The 19,143-nt window shown below is 43.3% G+C and overlaps 1 protein-coding gene and 12 pseudogenes across 2 annotated transcripts in view; all 13 read right to left on the reverse strand.

Annotated features, from left to right (window-relative positions):
• Window positions 1-6,922, reverse strand: part of PIAS4 (protein inhibitor of activated STAT 4) — a 44,874-nt gene extending 37,952 nt beyond the window's left edge. Inside the window, exons 1-2 of one of the 2 annotated variants that reach the window (XM_075204850.1) lie at window positions 6,735-6,914; window positions 715-1,162 (exon numbers count right to left, since the gene is read on the reverse strand). In XM_075204850.1, the coding sequence (XP_075060951.1) occupies window positions 715-1,162; window positions 6,735-6,887 (601 nt within the window). In that variant the 5' untranslated portion in view covers window positions 6,888-6,914. Of the gene's footprint in view, window positions 1-714; window positions 1,163-6,734 lie in introns of both variants that reach the window. The other variant, XM_075204851.1, reaches the window with a different exon arrangement.
• Window positions 6,923-8,505: 1,583 nt separating this feature from the next.
• LOC142136400 (5S ribosomal RNA) lies at window positions 8,506-8,624 on the reverse strand (annotated as a pseudogene).
• A 471-nt stretch (window positions 8,625-9,095) lies between these two features.
• Window positions 9,096-9,214, reverse strand: LOC142136786 (5S ribosomal RNA; annotated as a pseudogene).
• A 1,043-nt stretch (window positions 9,215-10,257) lies between these two features.
• Window positions 10,258-10,376, reverse strand: LOC142136651 (5S ribosomal RNA; annotated as a pseudogene).
• Window positions 10,377-11,036: 660 nt separating this feature from the next.
• LOC142136360 (5S ribosomal RNA) lies at window positions 11,037-11,155 on the reverse strand (annotated as a pseudogene).
• A 267-nt stretch (window positions 11,156-11,422) lies between these two features.
• On the reverse strand, window positions 11,423-11,542 carry LOC142136343 (5S ribosomal RNA; annotated as a pseudogene).
• Window positions 11,543-11,814: 272 nt separating this feature from the next.
• On the reverse strand, window positions 11,815-11,933 carry LOC142136160 (5S ribosomal RNA; annotated as a pseudogene).
• Window positions 11,934-12,607: 674 nt separating this feature from the next.
• Window positions 12,608-12,726, reverse strand: LOC142136842 (5S ribosomal RNA; annotated as a pseudogene).
• An 81-nt stretch (window positions 12,727-12,807) lies between these two features.
• Window positions 12,808-12,916, reverse strand: LOC142136740 (5S ribosomal RNA; annotated as a pseudogene).
• A 79-nt stretch (window positions 12,917-12,995) lies between these two features.
• LOC142136719 (5S ribosomal RNA) lies at window positions 12,996-13,114 on the reverse strand (annotated as a pseudogene).
• An 868-nt stretch (window positions 13,115-13,982) lies between these two features.
• Window positions 13,983-14,101, reverse strand: LOC142136742 (5S ribosomal RNA; annotated as a pseudogene).
• A 1,028-nt stretch (window positions 14,102-15,129) lies between these two features.
• Window positions 15,130-15,248, reverse strand: LOC142136749 (5S ribosomal RNA; annotated as a pseudogene).
• Window positions 15,249-16,548: 1,300 nt separating this feature from the next.
• Window positions 16,549-16,667, reverse strand: LOC142136224 (5S ribosomal RNA; annotated as a pseudogene).
• Between the last annotated feature and the right edge of the window lie 2,476 nt (window positions 16,668-19,143).

Below are 19,143 nucleotides of genomic sequence, written 5' to 3' on the forward strand. Positions count from 1 at the left end.
CATCTTTTATTACACCAATTATTTGGTTTTAAAGGACATTATTATTGGGTCAGATTATACATCTATGAGTTTTAATGCATATCAATAAAGTTTACCAGTATATTTTATTCATCCAGTGAGTGTCATTACACATTTTCCTCTCTGCCTTTGTTTGGCAATAATGTTGTATATGTGGGGGGTGCACCTTCCCCTCAAGATCCTTGATACATAGGATTTATAATAAAATACATACATGAGTACGATGTTGAGGGATTAGTGGATTTACCCAGTGCGGTATACAAACTTTTGTTTAAAATAAAAATATAAACAGAAAGCTTTCAAATCGGAACATTTGTTTATACAGTATGCATATATTTCCTTACAACTCCAATAGGATTATTGCACATCAATACTCAATTACTTTTTTACATTAGGTTGCCCAAGTTGGCTTTTACTCAGTATACGAAGACAGACTACAAATCTTGAAATTCAATTTTTTTTTTATTATGTAGTTTTTGATTTATGAGGGTTTAAAATAATATCTATATATTTTCCCTGTCTGACCGCTAAGCTATTCACCTTGGAGAGGACAGCTAGCTATGCAAGTCGATACCAAAAATCCCCAAAAAAATCTGCTTTTACAGATTTTTTACATTGCAAATCTGTCCATAGTTCTATCTTAAATGCATACACATAAACCCGTTCCATGTTTACCATAATTAGAATATAACTCACCAAGTTCCGTTGGCTTTAAAAGTTCATCTACCACATCGTAAAAGGGCAACTTGACAAGTCGCACCTCAGGCTTGGTCATTACTTTTGGGGGTATTCGAGAAAGGCCATTTACATGTTTTCCATACAAGGCTGGATAATCCATGTTAGGAGGAGAAAGGGAAGTCCTAGGACCAGATGCTCCATGGTCATAGGATGCATGTATGGTCAAAGAGTCTGGTGAACGATGTGGTGGTGGCTGTGTTGGGGCTGTGGAGACTATATCAGTGGCCTTCTTTGAATATCTTGTTTCATAAAGCTCCTTAATCTTCTTGAAGACTTCAGGACTACAATCAAACTGCACCAGTTGCAATGCACGAGTGACAAGCTCATGCTTCAAGCCACTTTTACTGCGTCCAACATATCCCAGAAGCATTTGAAGATCTGACACTCGAAAACTCATTACCATGTTCTGAAAGGAAGAAAAACAGGCACTTAATATCTTGCAACAAGAGATAGGACATTTCACCCAAACAGTTCACATAACCCTCCAGTCAAGAAGATTTTGACAAACCAAACTGAAAATAGTTTTAATTTAATGGCATAGCAAAAGGAGATATATTTAATGGGTATTATCGCAGATTTGTAAGCTTTCACAGTACTCCGCAGAGGCATACAGTAGTGAAAACAGGACATACATAGAACAGGAAAATTTGAGATAGACCAAATAAATGCAGACATGAAAACAAAGGATATGAGAGCCCTGCTCACTAGAGTGCTAACATTCTAAGTCGAAGAGGTCACAGCTGAAATAAGAAGAGTGAGTGTGGCCCAGAGTGGAGATTAGGAGAGTTGTGAGGTTGCATTAGTGTGAATAGTTTCAAAGATAAAGTAAACTCTAAGAAAAGGAGAGTGTCTAAAGATTTAAAGCTGATTGGGCACTGTAGGGAATTTCTTAAGTGGGGAGCAGCACAGGAGAAGTCCTGTAGTGAGAGGTTGTTACCAGAGACAAAACAAGGCGTAGTTTTGAGGTATATCCAAGAGCACGAGGAAGAGTATTTTTTATTTTTACTTTTTATTTATAACAGCAGGTAGACATAAAGCACAACCATACATATCAATGACATTGATCGAGTATCAAGAAAATAAAATACACAGAGTTGGAGAAAAAAAAAAAAAAAAGAGATAAACGAAGAAGACATATTGCATAGATGTAACTCTCACAATGTGGTACATTCCAAACGGTAGCTGATGATTAAAGGCCTAAAGGACAAATATAACAGAAGAAGAGATTTTTCCCGTACCAAAGATAGACTATGTAAGGTTGGGAGTAAATATCAAGTAGGGTAATCTGCTGGGTATTTTTTTGAATTATTTTGTTAGGGGAAAGAAGAGAAGGGAGCTGGGGACAGGGGGAAGGGGCATTCCAAGCTGGGTGTACTTTTCCGTTCGTGACCCTTACATGCCCAGGTAGTCTTGAGGAATGAGGGGAGTGAAAGAAAAAGAAGGGCAGGGGGAGAGAGCATATAAGACTTACAAGAGGCCTGGCATAGTACTATTATTGAGGAAGAGTATAGTGATATGAGCTGTATCTAAGGGTGGCGTTATTGAGGACTTTGTAGTTAAGAGTGGGTAATTTGAACTGGATTCTGGAAGACACAGGGATACAGTGTAGGATTTTTAAAGTGGTGTTGCAGATGTGGGGCAGTGAGAGAGGAAGAGCAGCTCTGCAGCAGCATTAAGGATGGATTGAAGATACATTGGTATTGGCAATGCCAGATAGCAGGAGATTGCATAAGTCCAGACTGGAGATGAGAGAATGGCTGAATTTACTGCATGTTGGGTAAAAAAAAAAAAAAAAAAAAAAAGGGCATATTCTAGAAATGTTTCTAAGGTGGAGTTGACATAACTGAGAGTCTGGATGTGAGGAATAAAGCAGGGGGCTGGGGAGACTGAGGAAATTGTGGTAATTAACAGTAAGGGAGATTTGACAGGACGTGGTGACTGGCAGAAGGGAAGATAATTTCTCTTCTGAACATGCTAAACTTTAGGTAGCGTTGGGACATCCACATGGAAATAAGACAGTTGAATACATGACATAGTACAAAAAAGGAGAGGTCAGGAGGAAGAGATAGATTTGTGTATCATCAGCATAGAGGTGGCAGTGGAGGCCGAATGAGCAAATTAATTCCCCAAGAAAAGAGGTATACAGTAAAAAAAAAAGTAAAGAGCCAAAAACAGAGGGTTGCAGAACCTCAGCGGATAGAGGGAGTGAAGGGTAGGATTTGCCAAAAAGTTAGAAACACTAAAGGAGTGGTTCAATAGGCAAAGAAGTGGACCACGCAAGAACGGTGTCACGAAGGCCAAACTAGTGAAGTGTTTGTAGGAGAAGAGGGTGATCAGTGTCAAAAGAGGAAGCTGGGATGGAATAGAGTCGAGGGGACAGGTAGAGTGAGATGATGAGATGAGTGCAGAGCCGTCATCTTCAGTTATTAGAGAATGATTTGAGGGTGGATTGGGGAGTTTAGGCAAAGGTTGGTAGAGTGGGAAATTTTGAACGGTGTCGATTTTGTCTTTGACGTAGGTGGCAAAATCAAGGGCTGCATCGGTGGGCAGAGACGTGAGTTGAAGGTGGCAAACAGGATATGTAGATTATAAAACTGAGTGGATATTAGAGATTTGAAAAAAAATGTTTGGCAATTGAAATGGCAGTGCTGCAAGATGAATAGATGAATTTATAGTGGAGGAAATCAGGATATGAACAAGATTTCCTCCAGTTGCGCTCTGCAGTGCAGGAGCACTTTTGTAGGTAGCAGGTCTGTATGGTGTGCAATGATTCGGGTTTGGATCGTCTGAGACTATGTGGTAAGCTGCACCGTCTAGGGCTGAAGTGAGTTTTTTGTTGTAGGAAGCCTCTTCAAGCTTGAATAGGGCAGGACAATGCAGCCATAGAACATAGCAGTTTTAGTGAAAATGACAGGTGGACTGGGTTAAGAGTACTTTGGTGTCAAAGTGTACTTGTGTATCTGGGAGCAGGGATAAGGGGGGGCATAAAGTAAGGTGTAGCTGAAGGAGAAGAGGTTGTGGATGGAGTGGGTGCTAATTAACAGAATGTTAACTTGCTCATGAGATTATGGAAGCAAAGGCTTTTAAATGGGGTTTTCACAGTCAGGCCTTACTAAGTGGAAAGCTTAAGAGGGTTTAGAGAATTGTCACTTACAGCATTAAAAACAGAGCACAGACATGTCAAAAGCACTGAGAAAATGCTGCAGACATGGCACTATTTTCACCATTTTTGTCAGTACACTCTTAAAAGGGATGGTCCTTTTTTCCCCCGCAACCCACCTCCATCACCTACCCTTCTCTCCTATATTGCAGATAAGGTCCTAACAGGTTGTGAATTTCAGTAGGACATGTCCGACATACAGGAGGAAGAAGTGAGGTTGTCTAAAACCGGACTTCCCCATTAATTATTGCCTAGTGGACATAACTTGCTTTTCAGCATGGGGATGAAGGCTGTAGATTTTTTTGCCCTGCCTTATGTAAAAGTAAACAATTCTGTTTACATAGCAGTTTACACCAGAAAGATCAAAGCTATTCCAAACCAATGAAAAACTATCTAAATATGAAGGCATGAGCTTAAAATACGCAACACAAGGGCATTAAATGATGTGCAATTTACCTGTTGTGTCAGGTGAGTAGTAAGTAGAGATATCAGTGTGTTTAAGGGCACTCATTCTTAAGTGCATTTTCACATGAATGACCTCTAGTGAGGGATATTGACTTGAAACCAGTTTCCCTGACAATGTCCTATGTTTATTACAGATGTTTATGGTATTCCGCAATTATACTACAATTACTATTTTGCAAACAGAATTTAATGGCTACATGACTCAATATTCATGAAAATATTTGCAAATAGCACAATATTGCTACATGTAGCCAAAAGATTCAAGACATTCAATGAATCACTATTAAGCATACCTGCACATATAGATCTGTTAGCCTGTTTGTTCATTTCCCTACCACAATAAGGAGGGGAATTCAACGGACCGCAAGATATTTTTTTTTAACAGTGTCAAGTCATTTTAACGCGTTTTATAATTTTCGAGCGGGTAAACTTTACCCGCGATTCAATTCCATTTTTAAAGCTCAGGTTTTTTTCATGAAACGGTCCTCTCGCGCTCCAGTAGAATATCTACTGAAAGAATAGGGTGGTTGAGAGCCCACCGCGTTAAAAGCTATTCAATTGTTTTTTTTAACACTGTGCGTTAAACAGGACAAAATGCCGTTTTATCTCGCACCAATGTTTAACACGCGAGGGCTGCGTTCCCTCTTTTTCAATTGAATTGCACGAGTTTTAACGCTGCGTTAACTAAAAACGGTCGCTATAGCAGTTGCAAACCCATGTGATTTTTTTTAAACGCTGCGGGGAGAAAAAAAAAAAAAAAAAAAAAAAAAAAAAAAAAAAAAAAAAAAAAATCGCCGTCAATTGAATACCCCCCTAAAAGACACATGAGATGCAAATGTCTAACTAGATTGGAAATATTGTCATTTGGGCAAGCAGATGTACTAAACATCAAGGCAGTAAGTAAACAAAGTCTCAAGAACTGTGAGTACCAATGTACTTGTAATGCATTTATGAGAACAAACTATAGTAAAACTGAAAAAAATCAAACAGCTTTATTAAAACATTTTCTTCTTCTATTGCCATTTTATATCTGACAAAGAAGGAGTTAAGGTTGGGGAAAAACAAATTCACTGCTGTACTATCAAAAAAAACAAACAAACAAAAAAAAAAATACAAAACCAACTGGTTTGAATTCTAAAGCTAATCATATATAGTTATTTAAAAATATTAAATCATTACCACTAAAAAAAATGTTCTAATAAAGCTGCCAAAAGTTTTTCATTTGTGAGGACTATTCTTTAAGTTTGTAAAAAATGCCAGGACACAAAACTTGCAGTTGCCCATCTAGTGTGCAAATTGTGTATCTTGCAAATTGTGTATCTATATTCTAAAAGACCACATACTGATCTTTCACAAATTGGGTGAGTGGATTGAGACACATGTACTAATAAATCATAATACTTTATTTATATAGAGCCACTAACTCCACATTGAAGCAATTCAAACTGGCTATGGAAGTGGGGTATTGCAATATACTATGATTGCTGATAACTGTCTAAAAATACTACATCAAACATGTATTAAAGTAGAACCTCACACAAATGATTATGATCTCTTAAGTGGAATTACTTACTTGTATCAACTACACAGAAAACTGCAACAGTATCCAGGGACGTGATCAATTTAGAGTTATAAAAATAAAATAGGAAACAATCAAGTCCAAAATATTGTGTAACACATAGAAAGTATTCAAATAGATTTGTTTTTATGTCCTCTGTAGATTGTGTACACCTAAGAACCATAACAAAGAGGGCTCCAATAACACACATATTCTTATCCTGCATCTATGAGGAAGACCGAATGCGACTTTGTTCAAGCCACTTTACAGTTACCGCTTGAACTAAATCGTAATAAATATAGCAGTAATCAATGTATGCGCTTTTAATCTTACTTTTTCTTTTTAATACTCTACACGTATGCAATTATGACCAAACAAGTACCGTTCCTCCTATTTAGTTTAAATATATCACTTTAAAAGGAGCATGTGCGGTATTGTATCGTAAACCAACTTACACCGATTACCCGGAAGAAAAAGAACAATAGTAACTCAAAAATTTGATTACGCAACAATGTCCTTCCAAAAGTCGAAAGATGTGCACTCGTGCAGCTAGATTATGTAATGAAAACTACAGTATGTTTCAGCTACCAGCAGACAGCAAATGTGCAAGAGCAACTGGAGCAACAGTAACGGGCACATAGCGGGTTATGGTACACTATGGGGAGTGTATTAAAAAATTATGTATTGATGAAAGAAACAGACTTTTTTTAATAAAAAAATGATTATTACGCTTTACGGTGATGTTTGAGCAGTAGGCTACTAAGCCCAGTACCACAACCTCTTTCCCGGTCTCACCTTCGCTTCCACAAGCTCAGCCGCCATCTTGGACCTCAGCGACCTCCGCGCCGGCATACGACGCACCACGTGACCAAATTCCGTTTCCCCAAACCAATCCCCATCCGTTTCACTGCGGGCCTGACCTCGACACGCCTTCGCTCGGCACTTCATACTTTTCTGCCAATCACACACGGGCGGGGTTGTAAAATGCCTTCCCAGTTTAGCTTTGTAATGTCTCACCCCCTCCCCGCTCCCCGAACTCCTGCTTTGTGACGTTTCCCTCCCACATGCGCTGTGACGTTTTATATCGTTAAAAAGGAAATAGTTAAAGTAAACATTGCGTCATGACGCAATTGCATTACCGGCTACACGTTGGACTAGACTTTTATACCAGTATAGAGTAAAGGAGAAGACTTTGGAGTGTTTGAAAAAAGGTCGTTGTTGAAGACTGTGCAACCTAGCTCCCCCAATATATTAATATAGCACAGATCAGCGATTTAAAAGATTATTACATTGAGACTGAGGGGCACATTTATCAATCATCGGCAAAAATGAAAAATAGTTATCAATCCTTATCGCATGGATAAGGATTGAATTATTTCTCAAATTTATTAAAAACGGATCACAGAAACAGCAGTTCCGATAAACTGCTGTTTCTGTGATAAACAAAATCACACTTACCATGCCTCTTCGGAACGCGATGTCCTCTAGGTCCTCTTCATTTGTCTTCACACTGGAATTGCGCTGCACATGCGCACAGATATCCCCGCTCTGTCTCTGCAACTTGCAGAGCGAGCGGTGAGTGACAGGGAGGGATCATGTGATCCCTCCACACATGCGCTATCCAGCTCTGCTCTTCGGAGCAGAGCTGACAGCACTGAAAACTTTCAATTATGATAATGTACGCCAGCTTCAGCAATATTACTATATTCTATTGTGGTTATTTGTGGTATTAGCATATGATATATATATATATATACACATACACATATAAATATATGGTGGCTAAGTGGTTAGCACTTCTGCCTCACAGCGCTGGGGTTTGTTTGCTTTGCTCCAGTTTCCTCCAACACTCTAAAAACATACTGGTAGGTTAATTGGCTGCTATCAAAATTGACCCTAGTCTGTCTCTCTGCCTGTGTGTGTGTATGTATGTTAGAGAATATAGACTGTAAGCTCCAATGGAGCAGGGACTGATGTGAATGAGTTCTGTACAGCGCTGTGGAATCAGTGGTGCTATATAAATAAATGGTGATGATGATGATATATTCATATTTGTATATACAGTCAAGTCCATAAATATTGGGACACAGACACAATTCTCATATTTTGGGCTCTATACAACACCAAAATGGATTTCAAATGAAACTAACAAGATGTGCTTTAACTGCAGACTTTCAGCTTTAATTTGAGGGTATTTACATCCAAATCAGGTGAACAGTGTAGGAATTACAACGGTTTCTATAAGTGCCCCAAAAGTAATGGGACAATCGACTCAAAAGCTATTAATACTGTAATAGTTAGCTGGATTTCAGCTCGCGGCTCAGGGAGCTGCGAACTGAAATCCAGCGAAAAAAATTCCGGATTAACGTTTTTCCACGCACGATTACCGTAATAACGGTAATTGTGCGCGGACCGCGAGATTCTCTGCGTTTCCGCCGAGAAATCAATATGCCCCTATGTGTGTATTCTAGTGAACGCACAAATCTGTGAATTAGCACTGACCTACATCTCTTCTACATCTCAAAACCAGCAATGTAGGAAGCATGAACAGGAGAAAGGAAAAAAAGGCCTACAGCACCTGGTGTTCCCAGGTGGTCTACCATCCAAGTACTAACCAGGCCTCGACCTGCTTAGCTTCCAAGATCAGACAAGATTAGCCTTGTTCAGGGTAGTGTTACTGTAGGTATTGCCCTCATACTGACCTACATTTCTGATGCATCTCAAAACCAGCAATGTAGGAAGCATGAACAAGAGAAAGAAAAAAATAGCCTACAGCACCTGGTGGTCTCCCATCCAAGTACTAACCAGGCTGGGCCCTGCTTAGCTTCCAAGATCAGATGAGATTGGGCTTGCTCAGTGTGGTATGGCTGTAGGTATTTTCTTCATACTGACCTACGTCTCTTATACATCTCAAAACCAGCAATGTAGGAAGCATGAACAAGGGAAAGAAAAAAATGGCTTACAGCACCTGGTGTTCCCAGATGGTCACCCATCCAAATACTAACCAGGGCTGGCGCTGCTTAGCTTTCAAGATCAGATGAGATGAGGCATGTTCAGGGTGGAGTGGCTGTAGGTATTTGGTTTATACTGACCTACGTCTCTTATACATCTCAAAACCAGCAATGTAGAAAGCATGAACAAGAGAAAGAAAAAAAATGCCTGCAGCACCTTGTGTTCCCAGGTAGTCTCCCATCCAAGTACTAACCAGGCTCGGCCCTGCTTTGCTTCCAAGATCAGAAGAGATTGGGTTTGTTCAGGATTGTGTGGCTGTAGGTATTGTGTTCGTACTGACCTACATCTCTTATACATCTCAAAACCAGCAATGTAGGAAGCATGAACAAGAGAAATAAAAAAAAAGGCCTACAGCACCTGGTGTTCCCAGATGGTCTCCCATCCAAGTACTAACTCTGCTTAGCTTCCAAGATCAGTTGAGATTGTGCTTATTCAGGGTGGTGTGGCTGTAGGTATTGAGCTCATACTTACCTACATCTCTGATGCGTCTCAAAACCAGCAATGTAGGAAGCATGAACAAGAGAAAGAAAAAAATGGCTTGCAGCACCTGGTGTTCCCAGATGGTCTCCCAACCAAGTGGCCCTGCTTAGCTTTCAAGATCAGATGAGATTAGGCTTGTTCAGGGTGGAGTGGCTGCAGGTATTTGGTGCATACTGACCTACGTCTCTTATACATCTTAAAACCAGCAATGTAGAAAGCATGAACAAGAGAAAGAAAAAAATGGCTTACAGCACCTGGTGTTCCCAGATGGTCTCCCATCCAAGTACTAACCAGTCCTGGCCCTGCTTAGCTTTTAAGATCAGACAAGAGTGGGCTTGTTCAAGGTGGTGTGACTGTAGGTTTTGGGCTTGTATTAACCTACATCTCAGATGCATCTCAAATCCAGCAATGTAGGAAGCATGAACAAGAGAAAGAAAAAAAAAGTCTAAAGCACCTGATGTGCCCAGGTGGTCTCCCATCCAAGTACTAACCAGGCTGGGCCCTGCTTTGCTTCCAAGATCAGGCTTGTTCAGGGTTGTGTGGCTGTAGGTATTGGGTTCATCCTGACCTACATCTTTTATACATCTCAAAACCAGCAATGTAGGAAGCATGAACAAGAGAAAGAAAAAAACAAGGCCTACAGCACCTGGTGTTCCCAGGTGATTTCCCCTCCAAGTACTAACCAGGCCCGGCCCTGCCTTGCTTCCAAGATCAGGCTTGTTCAGGGTGGTGTGGCTGTAGGTATTGGGTTCATCCTGACCTACATCTCTTATACATCTCAAAACCAGCAATGAATGAAGCATTAACAAGAGGAAAAAAAAAACAAGTTCTACAGCACCTGGTGCTCCCAGGTGATCTCCCCTCCAAGTACTAACCAAGCCCGGCCCTGCTTATCTTCCAATATCAGATGAGATTGGGCTTGTTCAGGGTGGTGAGGCTTTAGGTACTAGGTGCATACTGACCTACAACTCTTATACAACTCAAAACCAGCAATGTAGGAAGCATAAATAAGAGAAAGAAAAAAAAGGCCTACAGCACCTTGTGTTCCCAGGTGGTCTCCAATCCAAGTGCTAACCAAGCCCATCGCTGCTTAGCTTCCAAAATCAGATGAGATTGGGCTTGTTCAGGGTAGTGTTGCTGTAGTTATTGGGCTCATACTGACCTACATCTCTGATGCGTCTCAAAACCAGCAATGTAGAAAGCATCAAGAAGAGAAAGAAAATAAAGGTCTACAGCACCTGGTGTTCCCAGGTGGTCTCCCATCCAAGTACTAACAAGGTTCGGCCCTGCCTTCCTTCCAAGATCAGGCTTGTTCAGGGTGGTGTGGCTGTAGGTATTGGGTTCATACTGACCTACATCTCTTATACATCTGAAAACCAGCAGTGTAGGAAGCATGAACAACAGAAAGAAAAAAAAGGCCTACAGCACCTGGTGTTCCCAGGTGGTCTCCCATCCAAGTACTAACAAGGTTCGGCCCTGCCTTCCTTCCAAGATCAGGCTTGTTCAGGGTGGTGTGGCTTTAGGTACTGGGTTCATACTGACCTACATCTCTTATACATCTCAAAACCAGCAGTGTAGGAAGCATGAACAACAGAAAGAAAAAAAGGCCTACAGCACCTGGTGTTCCCAGGTGGTCTCCCATGCAAGTACTAACCAGGACGGCCCTGCTTAGGTTCCAAGATCAGACGAGATTGGGCATTATTCAGGGTAGTGTCGCTGTAGGTATTGGGCTTATACTGACCTACATCTCTGATGCGTCTCAAAACCAGCAATGTAGGAAGCATGAAAAAGAGAAAGAAAAAAAAAGGCCTACAGCACCTGTTGTTCCCAGGTGGTCTCCCATCCAAGCACTAACCAGGCCTGGCGCTGCTTTGCTTCCAAGATCAGGCTTGTTCAGGGTGGTGTGGCTGTAGGTACTGGACTCATACTGACTTACATCTCTTATACATCTCAAATCCCGCAATGTAGAATGCATGATCAAAAGAAAAAAAGGCCTACAGCACCTGATGTGCTCAGGTGGTCTCCCATCCAAGTACTAAACCAGGCCCTGCGCTGCTTAGCTTCCAAGATCAGATGAGATTGGGCTTATTGAGTGAGGTGCAGCTGTAGGTATTGGGTTTGTACTGACCTACATCTCTTATACATCTTAAAACCAGCAATGTAGGAAGCATGAACAAGAGAAATAAAAAAAAAGGCCTACAGCACCTGGTGTTCCCAGATGGTCTCCCATCCAAGTACTAACCCTGCTTAGCTTCCAAGATCAGACGAGATTCTGCTTATTCAGGGTGGTGTGGCTGTAGGTATTGAGCTCATATTGACCTTCATCTCTGATGTGTCTCAAAACCAGCAATGTAGGAAGCATGAACAAGGGAAAGAAAAAAATGGCTTACAGAACCTGGTGTTCCCAGATGGTCACCCATCCAAGTACTAACCAGGGCTGGCCCTGCTTAGCTTTCAAGATCAGATGAGATTAGGCATGTTCAGGGTGGAGTGGCTGTAGGTGTTTGGTTTCTACTGACCTACGTCTCTTATACATCTCAAAACCAGCAATGTAGAAAGCATGAACAATAGAAAGAAAAAAAATGCCTGCAGCACCTTGTGTTCCCAGGTGGTCTCCCATCCAAGTACTAACCAGTCCTGGCGCTGCTTAGCTTTCAAAATCAGACAAGAGTGGGCTTGTTCAGGGTGGTGTGACTGTAGATATTGGGCTTGTACTAACCTACATCTCAGATGCATCTCAAATCCAGCAATGTAGAAAGCATGAACAAGAGAAAGAAAAAAAATGCAGGCAGCACCTTGTGTTCCCAGGTGGTCTCCCATCCAAGTACTAACCAGTCCTGGCCCTGCTTAGCTTTCAAGATCAGACAAGAGTGGGCTTGTTCAGGGTGGTGTGACGGTAGATATTGGGCTTGTACTAACCTACATCTCAGATGCATCTCAAATCCAGCAATGTAGGAAGCATGAACAAGAGAAAGAAAAAAAAAGGTCTACAGCACCTGATGAGCCCAGGTGGTCTCCCATCCAAGTACTAACCAGGCTCGGCCCTGCTTTGCTTCCAAGATCAGGCTTGTTCAGGGTGGTGTGGCTGTAGGTATTGGGTTCATCCTGACCTACATCTTTTATACATCTCAAAACCAGCAATGTAGGAAGCATGAACAAGAGAAAGAAAAAAACAAGGCCTACAGCACCTGGTGTTCCCAGGTGATCTCCCTTCCAAGTACTAACCAGGCCCGGCCCTGCTTAGCTTACAAGATCAGACAAGATTGTGCTTGTTCAGGGTTGTGAGGCTTTAGCTACTGGGTTCATACTGACCTACATCTCTGATGCGTCTCAAAACCAGCAATGTAGGAAGCATGAACAATAGAAAGAAAAAAAAGGCCTACAGCACCTGGTATTCCCCCATCAAAGTACTAACCAGGCCTGGCCCTGCTTAGCTTCCAAGATCACATGAGATTGGGCTTTTTCAGGGTGGTTTTGCTGTAGGTATTGGGCCCATACTGACCTACGTCCCTTATACATCTCAAAACCAGCAATGTAGGAAGCATGAACAAGAGAAAGAAAAAAGGTCTACAGCACCTGGTGTTCCCAGGTGGTCTCCAATCCAAGTACTAACCAGACGTGGCCCTGCTTAGCTTCTAAAATCAGATGAGATTGGGTTTGTTCAGGGTGGTGTGGCTGTAGGTGTTGGGCTCATACTGACCTACATCTCTTATACATGTCAAAACCAGCAATGTAGGAAGCATGAACAAGAGAAAGAAAAAAAAGGCCTACCACACCTGTTGTTCCCAGGTGGTCTCCCATTCAAATACTAACCAGGCCTGGCCTTCTTCAGCTTCCAAGATCAGACATGATTGGGATTGTTCAGGGTATTGTGGCTGTAGGTATTGGGTTCATACTGACCTACATCTCCTACACATCTCAAAACCAGCAACGTCGAAGCATGAACAAGAGAAAGAAAAAAAGGCCTACAGCACCTGGTATTCCCAGGTGATCTCCCATTCAAGCACTAACCAGGCCAGGCCTTCCCCAGCTTCCAAGATCAGACGTGATTGGGCTTGTTCAGGGCTGAGTTGCTGTAGGTATTGGGATCATACTGACCTACATCTCCTACACATCTCAAAACCAGCAATGTAGGAAGCATGAACAAGAGAAAGAAAAAAAAGGCCTACACTACCTGGTGTTCCCAGGTGGTCTCACATCCAAGTACTAACCAGGCCCGGCCCTCCTCAGCCTCCAATTTCAAATGTGTTTGGGATTGTTCAGGGTGGTGTGACTGTAGGTATTGGAGTCATACTGACCTACATCTCCTACACATCTGAAAACCAGCAATGTAGCAATAAACAAGAGAAAGAAAAAAAATGGCCTAGAGCACCTGGTATTCTACCATCCAAGTACTAACTATGTCCGGCCCTGCTTAGCTTCCAAGTTCAGACAAGATTGGGCTTGTTCAAGGCAGAGTTGCGGTAGGTATTTGGTTCATACTGACCTACACCTCTTATACATCTCAAAACCAGCAATGTAGGAAGCATGAACAAGAGAAAGAAAAAAAAAGGCCTACAGGACATGGTGTTCCCAGGTGGTCTCCCATTCAAGTATTAACCAGGCCCTGCCCTGCTTAGCTTCCAAAATCAGACGAGATTGGGCTTGTTCAGAGTGGTGTGGCTTTTGGTATTGGGTTTTTACTGACCTTCATCTCTTATACATCTCAAATGAAGCAATGTAGGAAGCATGAACAAGAGAAAGAAAAGAAAAGGCTTACAGCACCTGATGTTCCCATGTGGTCTCCCAACCTAGTACAAACCAGACACGTAACTGCTTAGCTTCCAAGTTCAGACGAGATTGGGTTTGTTCACGGTGATGTGCTTGTAGTTATTGGGCTCATAATGACCTACATCTCTTATACATCTCAAAACCAGCAATGTAATAAGCATGAACAAGAGAAAGAAAAAAAAGGCCTACAGCACCTGGTGTACCCAGGTGGTCTCCCATCCAAGTACTAACCCTGCTTAGCTTCCAAGATCAGACGAGATTGGGCTTGTTCAGTGTGGTGTGGCTGTAGGTATTTAGCTCATCCTGACCTACGTCTCTTATACATCTCAAAACCAGCAATGTAGAAAGCATGAACAAGAGAAATAAAAAAAGTTTTACAGCACCTGGTGTTCCCAGGTGGTCTCCCATCCAAGTACTAACCTTGCTTAGCTTCCAAAATCAGATGAGATTGGGCTTGTTCAGGGTGGTGTGGCTGTAGGTATTGAGCTCATACTGACCTACATCTCTGATGTGTCTCAAAACCAGCAATGTAGGAAGCATGAACAAGAGAAAGAAAAAAATGGCCTACAGCACCTGGTGTTCCCAGGTCTCCTATCCAAGTACAAACCAGGCCTTGCACTGCTTAGCTTCCAAGATTGGGCTTGTTTAGGGTGGTGTGGCTGTAGGTATTGGGCTTATACTGATCTTCTTCTTTTATACATCTCAAAACCAGCAATGTAGGAAGCATGAACAAGAGAAAGAAAAAAAGGCTTACAGCACCTGGTGTTCCCCCATCCAAGTACAAACCCTGCTTAGCTTCCAAGATCAGACATGATAGGGCTTGTACAGAGTGGTATGGCCATAGGTGTTGGTTTCATACTGACCTACATCACTTAAACATCTGAAAACCAGCAATGTAGGAAGCATCAGCAAGAGAAAGAAAAAAAAAGGCCTACAGCACCTAGTTTTTTCAGGCGGTCTCCCATCCAAGTACTAACCAAGCCTGACCTTGCTTAGCTTCCACGATCAGATGACATTGGGCTTGTTCAGGGTGGTGTGGCTGTAGGTATTGATTGTGTACTGACCTACATCTCTTATACATCTCAATACCAGCAATGTAGGAAGCTTGAACAACAGAAAGAAAAAAAAGGCCTATGTCACGGTGAAGGTAGCAGCACCTGCAAGTTTTGGCACAACTACACAAGGCGGCGCGGAGTCTAACATGCCGCCGGTAATCACCAGGGACCCCCGCAAGGAAGTTTGGATTTTGCTGCGAACGATGTGCAGGTCGCGGCCCTCCCAGGTAGCTACTTGCGAGATGGTGGGCTATTCGTGGTCGTACAGGCAGAGTCTGGATCCAGGCGGGCAGATAAGGTACCAAATCAGAAGACAAAGAGGAGTCAGCAGGCCGAGGTCAAACCGGAGTATTCGGTGCAGGACAAAAGGGAGACCCAAAAGTGAGGTCAGAGGAAGCTGGGTCGGTAACAGTAGAAGTCAGGCAATAGAAGATAAATGTAAGCTGGAACGCTGGAGACTAGTAAACTAGTTGCTCTGGCACCCTAATGGTGTCAGAGCAGAGTATATATAGAAAGTGGCCAGTCCTCATTGGTGGGCAGTGGGTTGGCGGTCAGATGCGCTGACCGCCGACAAGAAGTCCAAAAGTGTGTCCAGTTGCTATGGTGATGGGAGCGCCTGACACCATGCTGCTGGAAGACGTGTCCCTGTTTCTTGGCAATGGGGTGCTCAGAAGGAGACAGATGCCTGTCCCTGCCTAGGGAGGAGGTGCAGGGATGGTGTCTGACAGCCTACAGCACTTGGTGTTCCCAGGTGGTCTCCCAACCAAATACTAAACAGGCCTGGCTCTGCTTAGCTTCCAAGATCAGACTTGTTCAGGGTGGTGTGGCTGTAGGTATAGAGTTCATACTGATCTCTTATACATCTCAAAGCCACCAATGTAGGAAGCATGAACAAGAGAAAAAAAAAAAGGCCTACAGCAACTGGTGTCCCCCCATCCAAGTATTAACCAGGCCCTGCACTGCTTAACTTCCAAGATCAGATGAGATTGGGCATGTTCAGGGTGGTGTGGCTGAAGGTGTTGTTTTCATACTGACCTACATCTCTTATACATCTCAAAACGAGCAATGTAGGAAGCATGAACAAGAAAAAAATGGCCTACAGCACCTGATGTTTAAAGATGGTCTCCCATCCAAGTACTAACCAAGGCCGGCCTTGCTTAGCTTCCAAGATCAGATGAGATTGGGCTTGTTCAGAGTGGTGTACTTGTAGGTACTGTGTTCATACTGACCTCCATCTCTTATACATCTCAAAACCAGCAATGTAGTAAGCATGAACAAGAGAAAGAATAAATGGCCTACAGCACCTGGTGTTTCCAGGTGGTCTCCTGTCCAAGTACTAACCTGGCCCAGCCCTGCATAGCATCCAAGATCAAACAAGATTGGGCTTGTTCAGGGTGGTGTGGCTGTAGGTATTGGGTTCATACTGACCTACATCTCTTATACATCTCAAAACCAGCAATGTAGGAAGCATGAACAAGAGAAAGAATAAATCGCCTACAGCACCTGGTGTTTCCAGGTGGTCTCCCGTCCAAGTACTAACCTAACCCAGCCCTGCATATCATCCAAGAGCAAGCTTGTTCAGGGTGCTGTGGCTGTAGGTATTGGGTTCATAATGACCTACATCTCTTATACATCTCACGGGCACTAGGAGTTTTACCCAGAATTCACCAGGTGCAGCTACACTTACCAGAAGTGCGGACCTCTGGGTAGTGTGGGGAATCAGAGGAACCATACAGTAGAATAAAGGAAAGGAATGTCAATGGTATAAATGCTCAGTCTTGGCACCGTGGAACTGTGATGGTACAGCAGTTTAGTAAACAGGATAAAATGGTGAAAGAGTCCAAGTGCCTTAGCAAGGAGGTAGCATATAGCAGGCCAGTACTTGATAACTGGATAACGTTAGGCAAAGGCCAATCAACAATATAGTAGAAGAGTCAGCGACTTGCAGCTACAATACAGAGGCACTTGTAGACTTTAGTCCAGCTAATAGGTACCATACAGAGTAGTAGCTATATCACAAGGAAACATGAATGGTCTACAGCCGGTAAGTTTCACCACAGATATGTAGAGAAGACTTGTCCAGCGCAGGTGTGTAACAGAATAGCGTGAGTGGTCTGCAATTGGCAAGTTGTACCACTGATGTGTAGGGAAAACTTGTCCAGGTGCAGGCGTGGAACGGAGTAACGTGAGTGGTCTGCAATAGGCAAGTTGTACCACTGATGTGAAGGGAAGACTTGTCCAGGTGCAGGCGTGGAACGGAGTAACGTGAGTGGTCTGCAATAGGCAAGTTGTACCACTGATGTGAAGGGAAGACTTGTCCAGGTGCAGGCGTGGAACGGAGTAACGTGAGTGGTCTGCAATAGGCAAGTTGTACCACTGATGTGAAGGGAAGACTTGTCCAGGCGCAGGCATGGAACGGAGTGACGTGAGTGGTCTGCAATAGGCAAGTTTTACCACTGATGTGTAGGGAAAACTTGTCCAGGTGCAGGCATGGAACGGAGTAACGTGAGTGGTCTGCAATAGGCAAGTTGTACCACTGATGTGAAGGGAAGACTTGTCCAGGTGCAGGCGTGGAACGGAGTAACGTGAGTGGTCTGCAATAGGCAAGTTGTACCACTGATGTGAAGGGAAGACTTGTCCAGGTGCAGGCGTGGAACGGAGTAACGTGAGTGGTCTGCAATAGGCAAGTTGTACCACTGATGTGAAGGGAAGACTTGTTCAGGTGTAGGCATGGAACGGAGTAACGTGAGTGGTCTGCAATAGGCAAGTTGTACCACTGATGTGAAGGGAAGACTTGTTCAGGTGCAGGCGTGGAACGGAGTAACGTGAGAGTAGTCTGCAGCGGGTAAGTTCTACTACCGATGTGGAGAGGAGACTTGTCCAGAAGCAGGCAGGTAACGGAGCTAGCGAGAGTAGTCTGCAGCGGGTAAGTTCTACTACCGATGTGGAGAGGAAACTTGTCCAGAAACAGGCAGGTAACGGAGGTAGCGAGAGTAGTCTGCAGCGGGTAAGTTCTACTACCGATGTGGAGAGGAGACTTGTCCAGAAGCAGGCAGTTTACGGAGGTAGCGAGAGTAGTCTGCAGCGGGTAAGTTCTACTATCGATGTGGAGAGGAAACTTTTCTAGAAGCAGGCAGGTAACGAAGGTAGCAAGAGTAGTCTGCAGCGGGTAAGTTCTACTACCGATGTGGGGAGAAGACTTGTCCAGAAGCAGGCAGGTAACGGAGGTAGCGAGAGTAGTCTGCAGCGGGTAAGTTCTACTACCGATGTGGAAAGGAGACTTGTCCAGAGCAAACGGATAACACGAGCAGAAACAGGAAACACCTCAGAGTCTCAAGGAATGAGAACCAAGAACAGGCAAAGGTAATAGGGCAACAGGTGCCTTAAGTACTGAGAGGGGATTAATTACCCAATGAGACTAGAGGCGAGGTATTACCAGTTCAGGGTTTCTGCACATGTGCAATCTTAGTCAAGAGGGCGGACGGCCGCGGCTCAGGAGAGGCACCGGCAGGAGCGAGAGAGACACATGTCCCAACCTAGAGGCACTAACAGTCCGGTGAGTGACAGTACCCCCCCTTTTAAAGGTGGGCACAGAACACTTAGAACCAGGTTTGCCCGGATACTTGGAATAAAACTTTTTCAGACGAACTGGCGCATTAAGATCATCTGCACGGATCCAAGAGCGCTCCTCTTGACCAAAACCTTTCCAATGTACTAGGAAGCGAAGGACTCCCCTAGAGATTTTAGCATCAAGTATATGAGTAATCTCAAACTCCTCCTCTTGTTGAGCTTGAACTGGGCGAGATACTGAAGAAGGAACAGAAAATCGGTTGATGATGAGAGATTCGAGTAATGAAACTTGGAAGGAATTGGAGATATGAAGGTTC

The sequence above is a fragment of the Mixophyes fleayi genome, chromosome 1, assembly GCF_038048845.1.
Source record: "Mixophyes fleayi isolate aMixFle1 chromosome 1, aMixFle1.hap1, whole genome shotgun sequence".
Classification (NCBI taxonomy): domain Eukaryota; kingdom Metazoa; phylum Chordata; class Amphibia; order Anura; family Limnodynastidae; genus Mixophyes; species Mixophyes fleayi.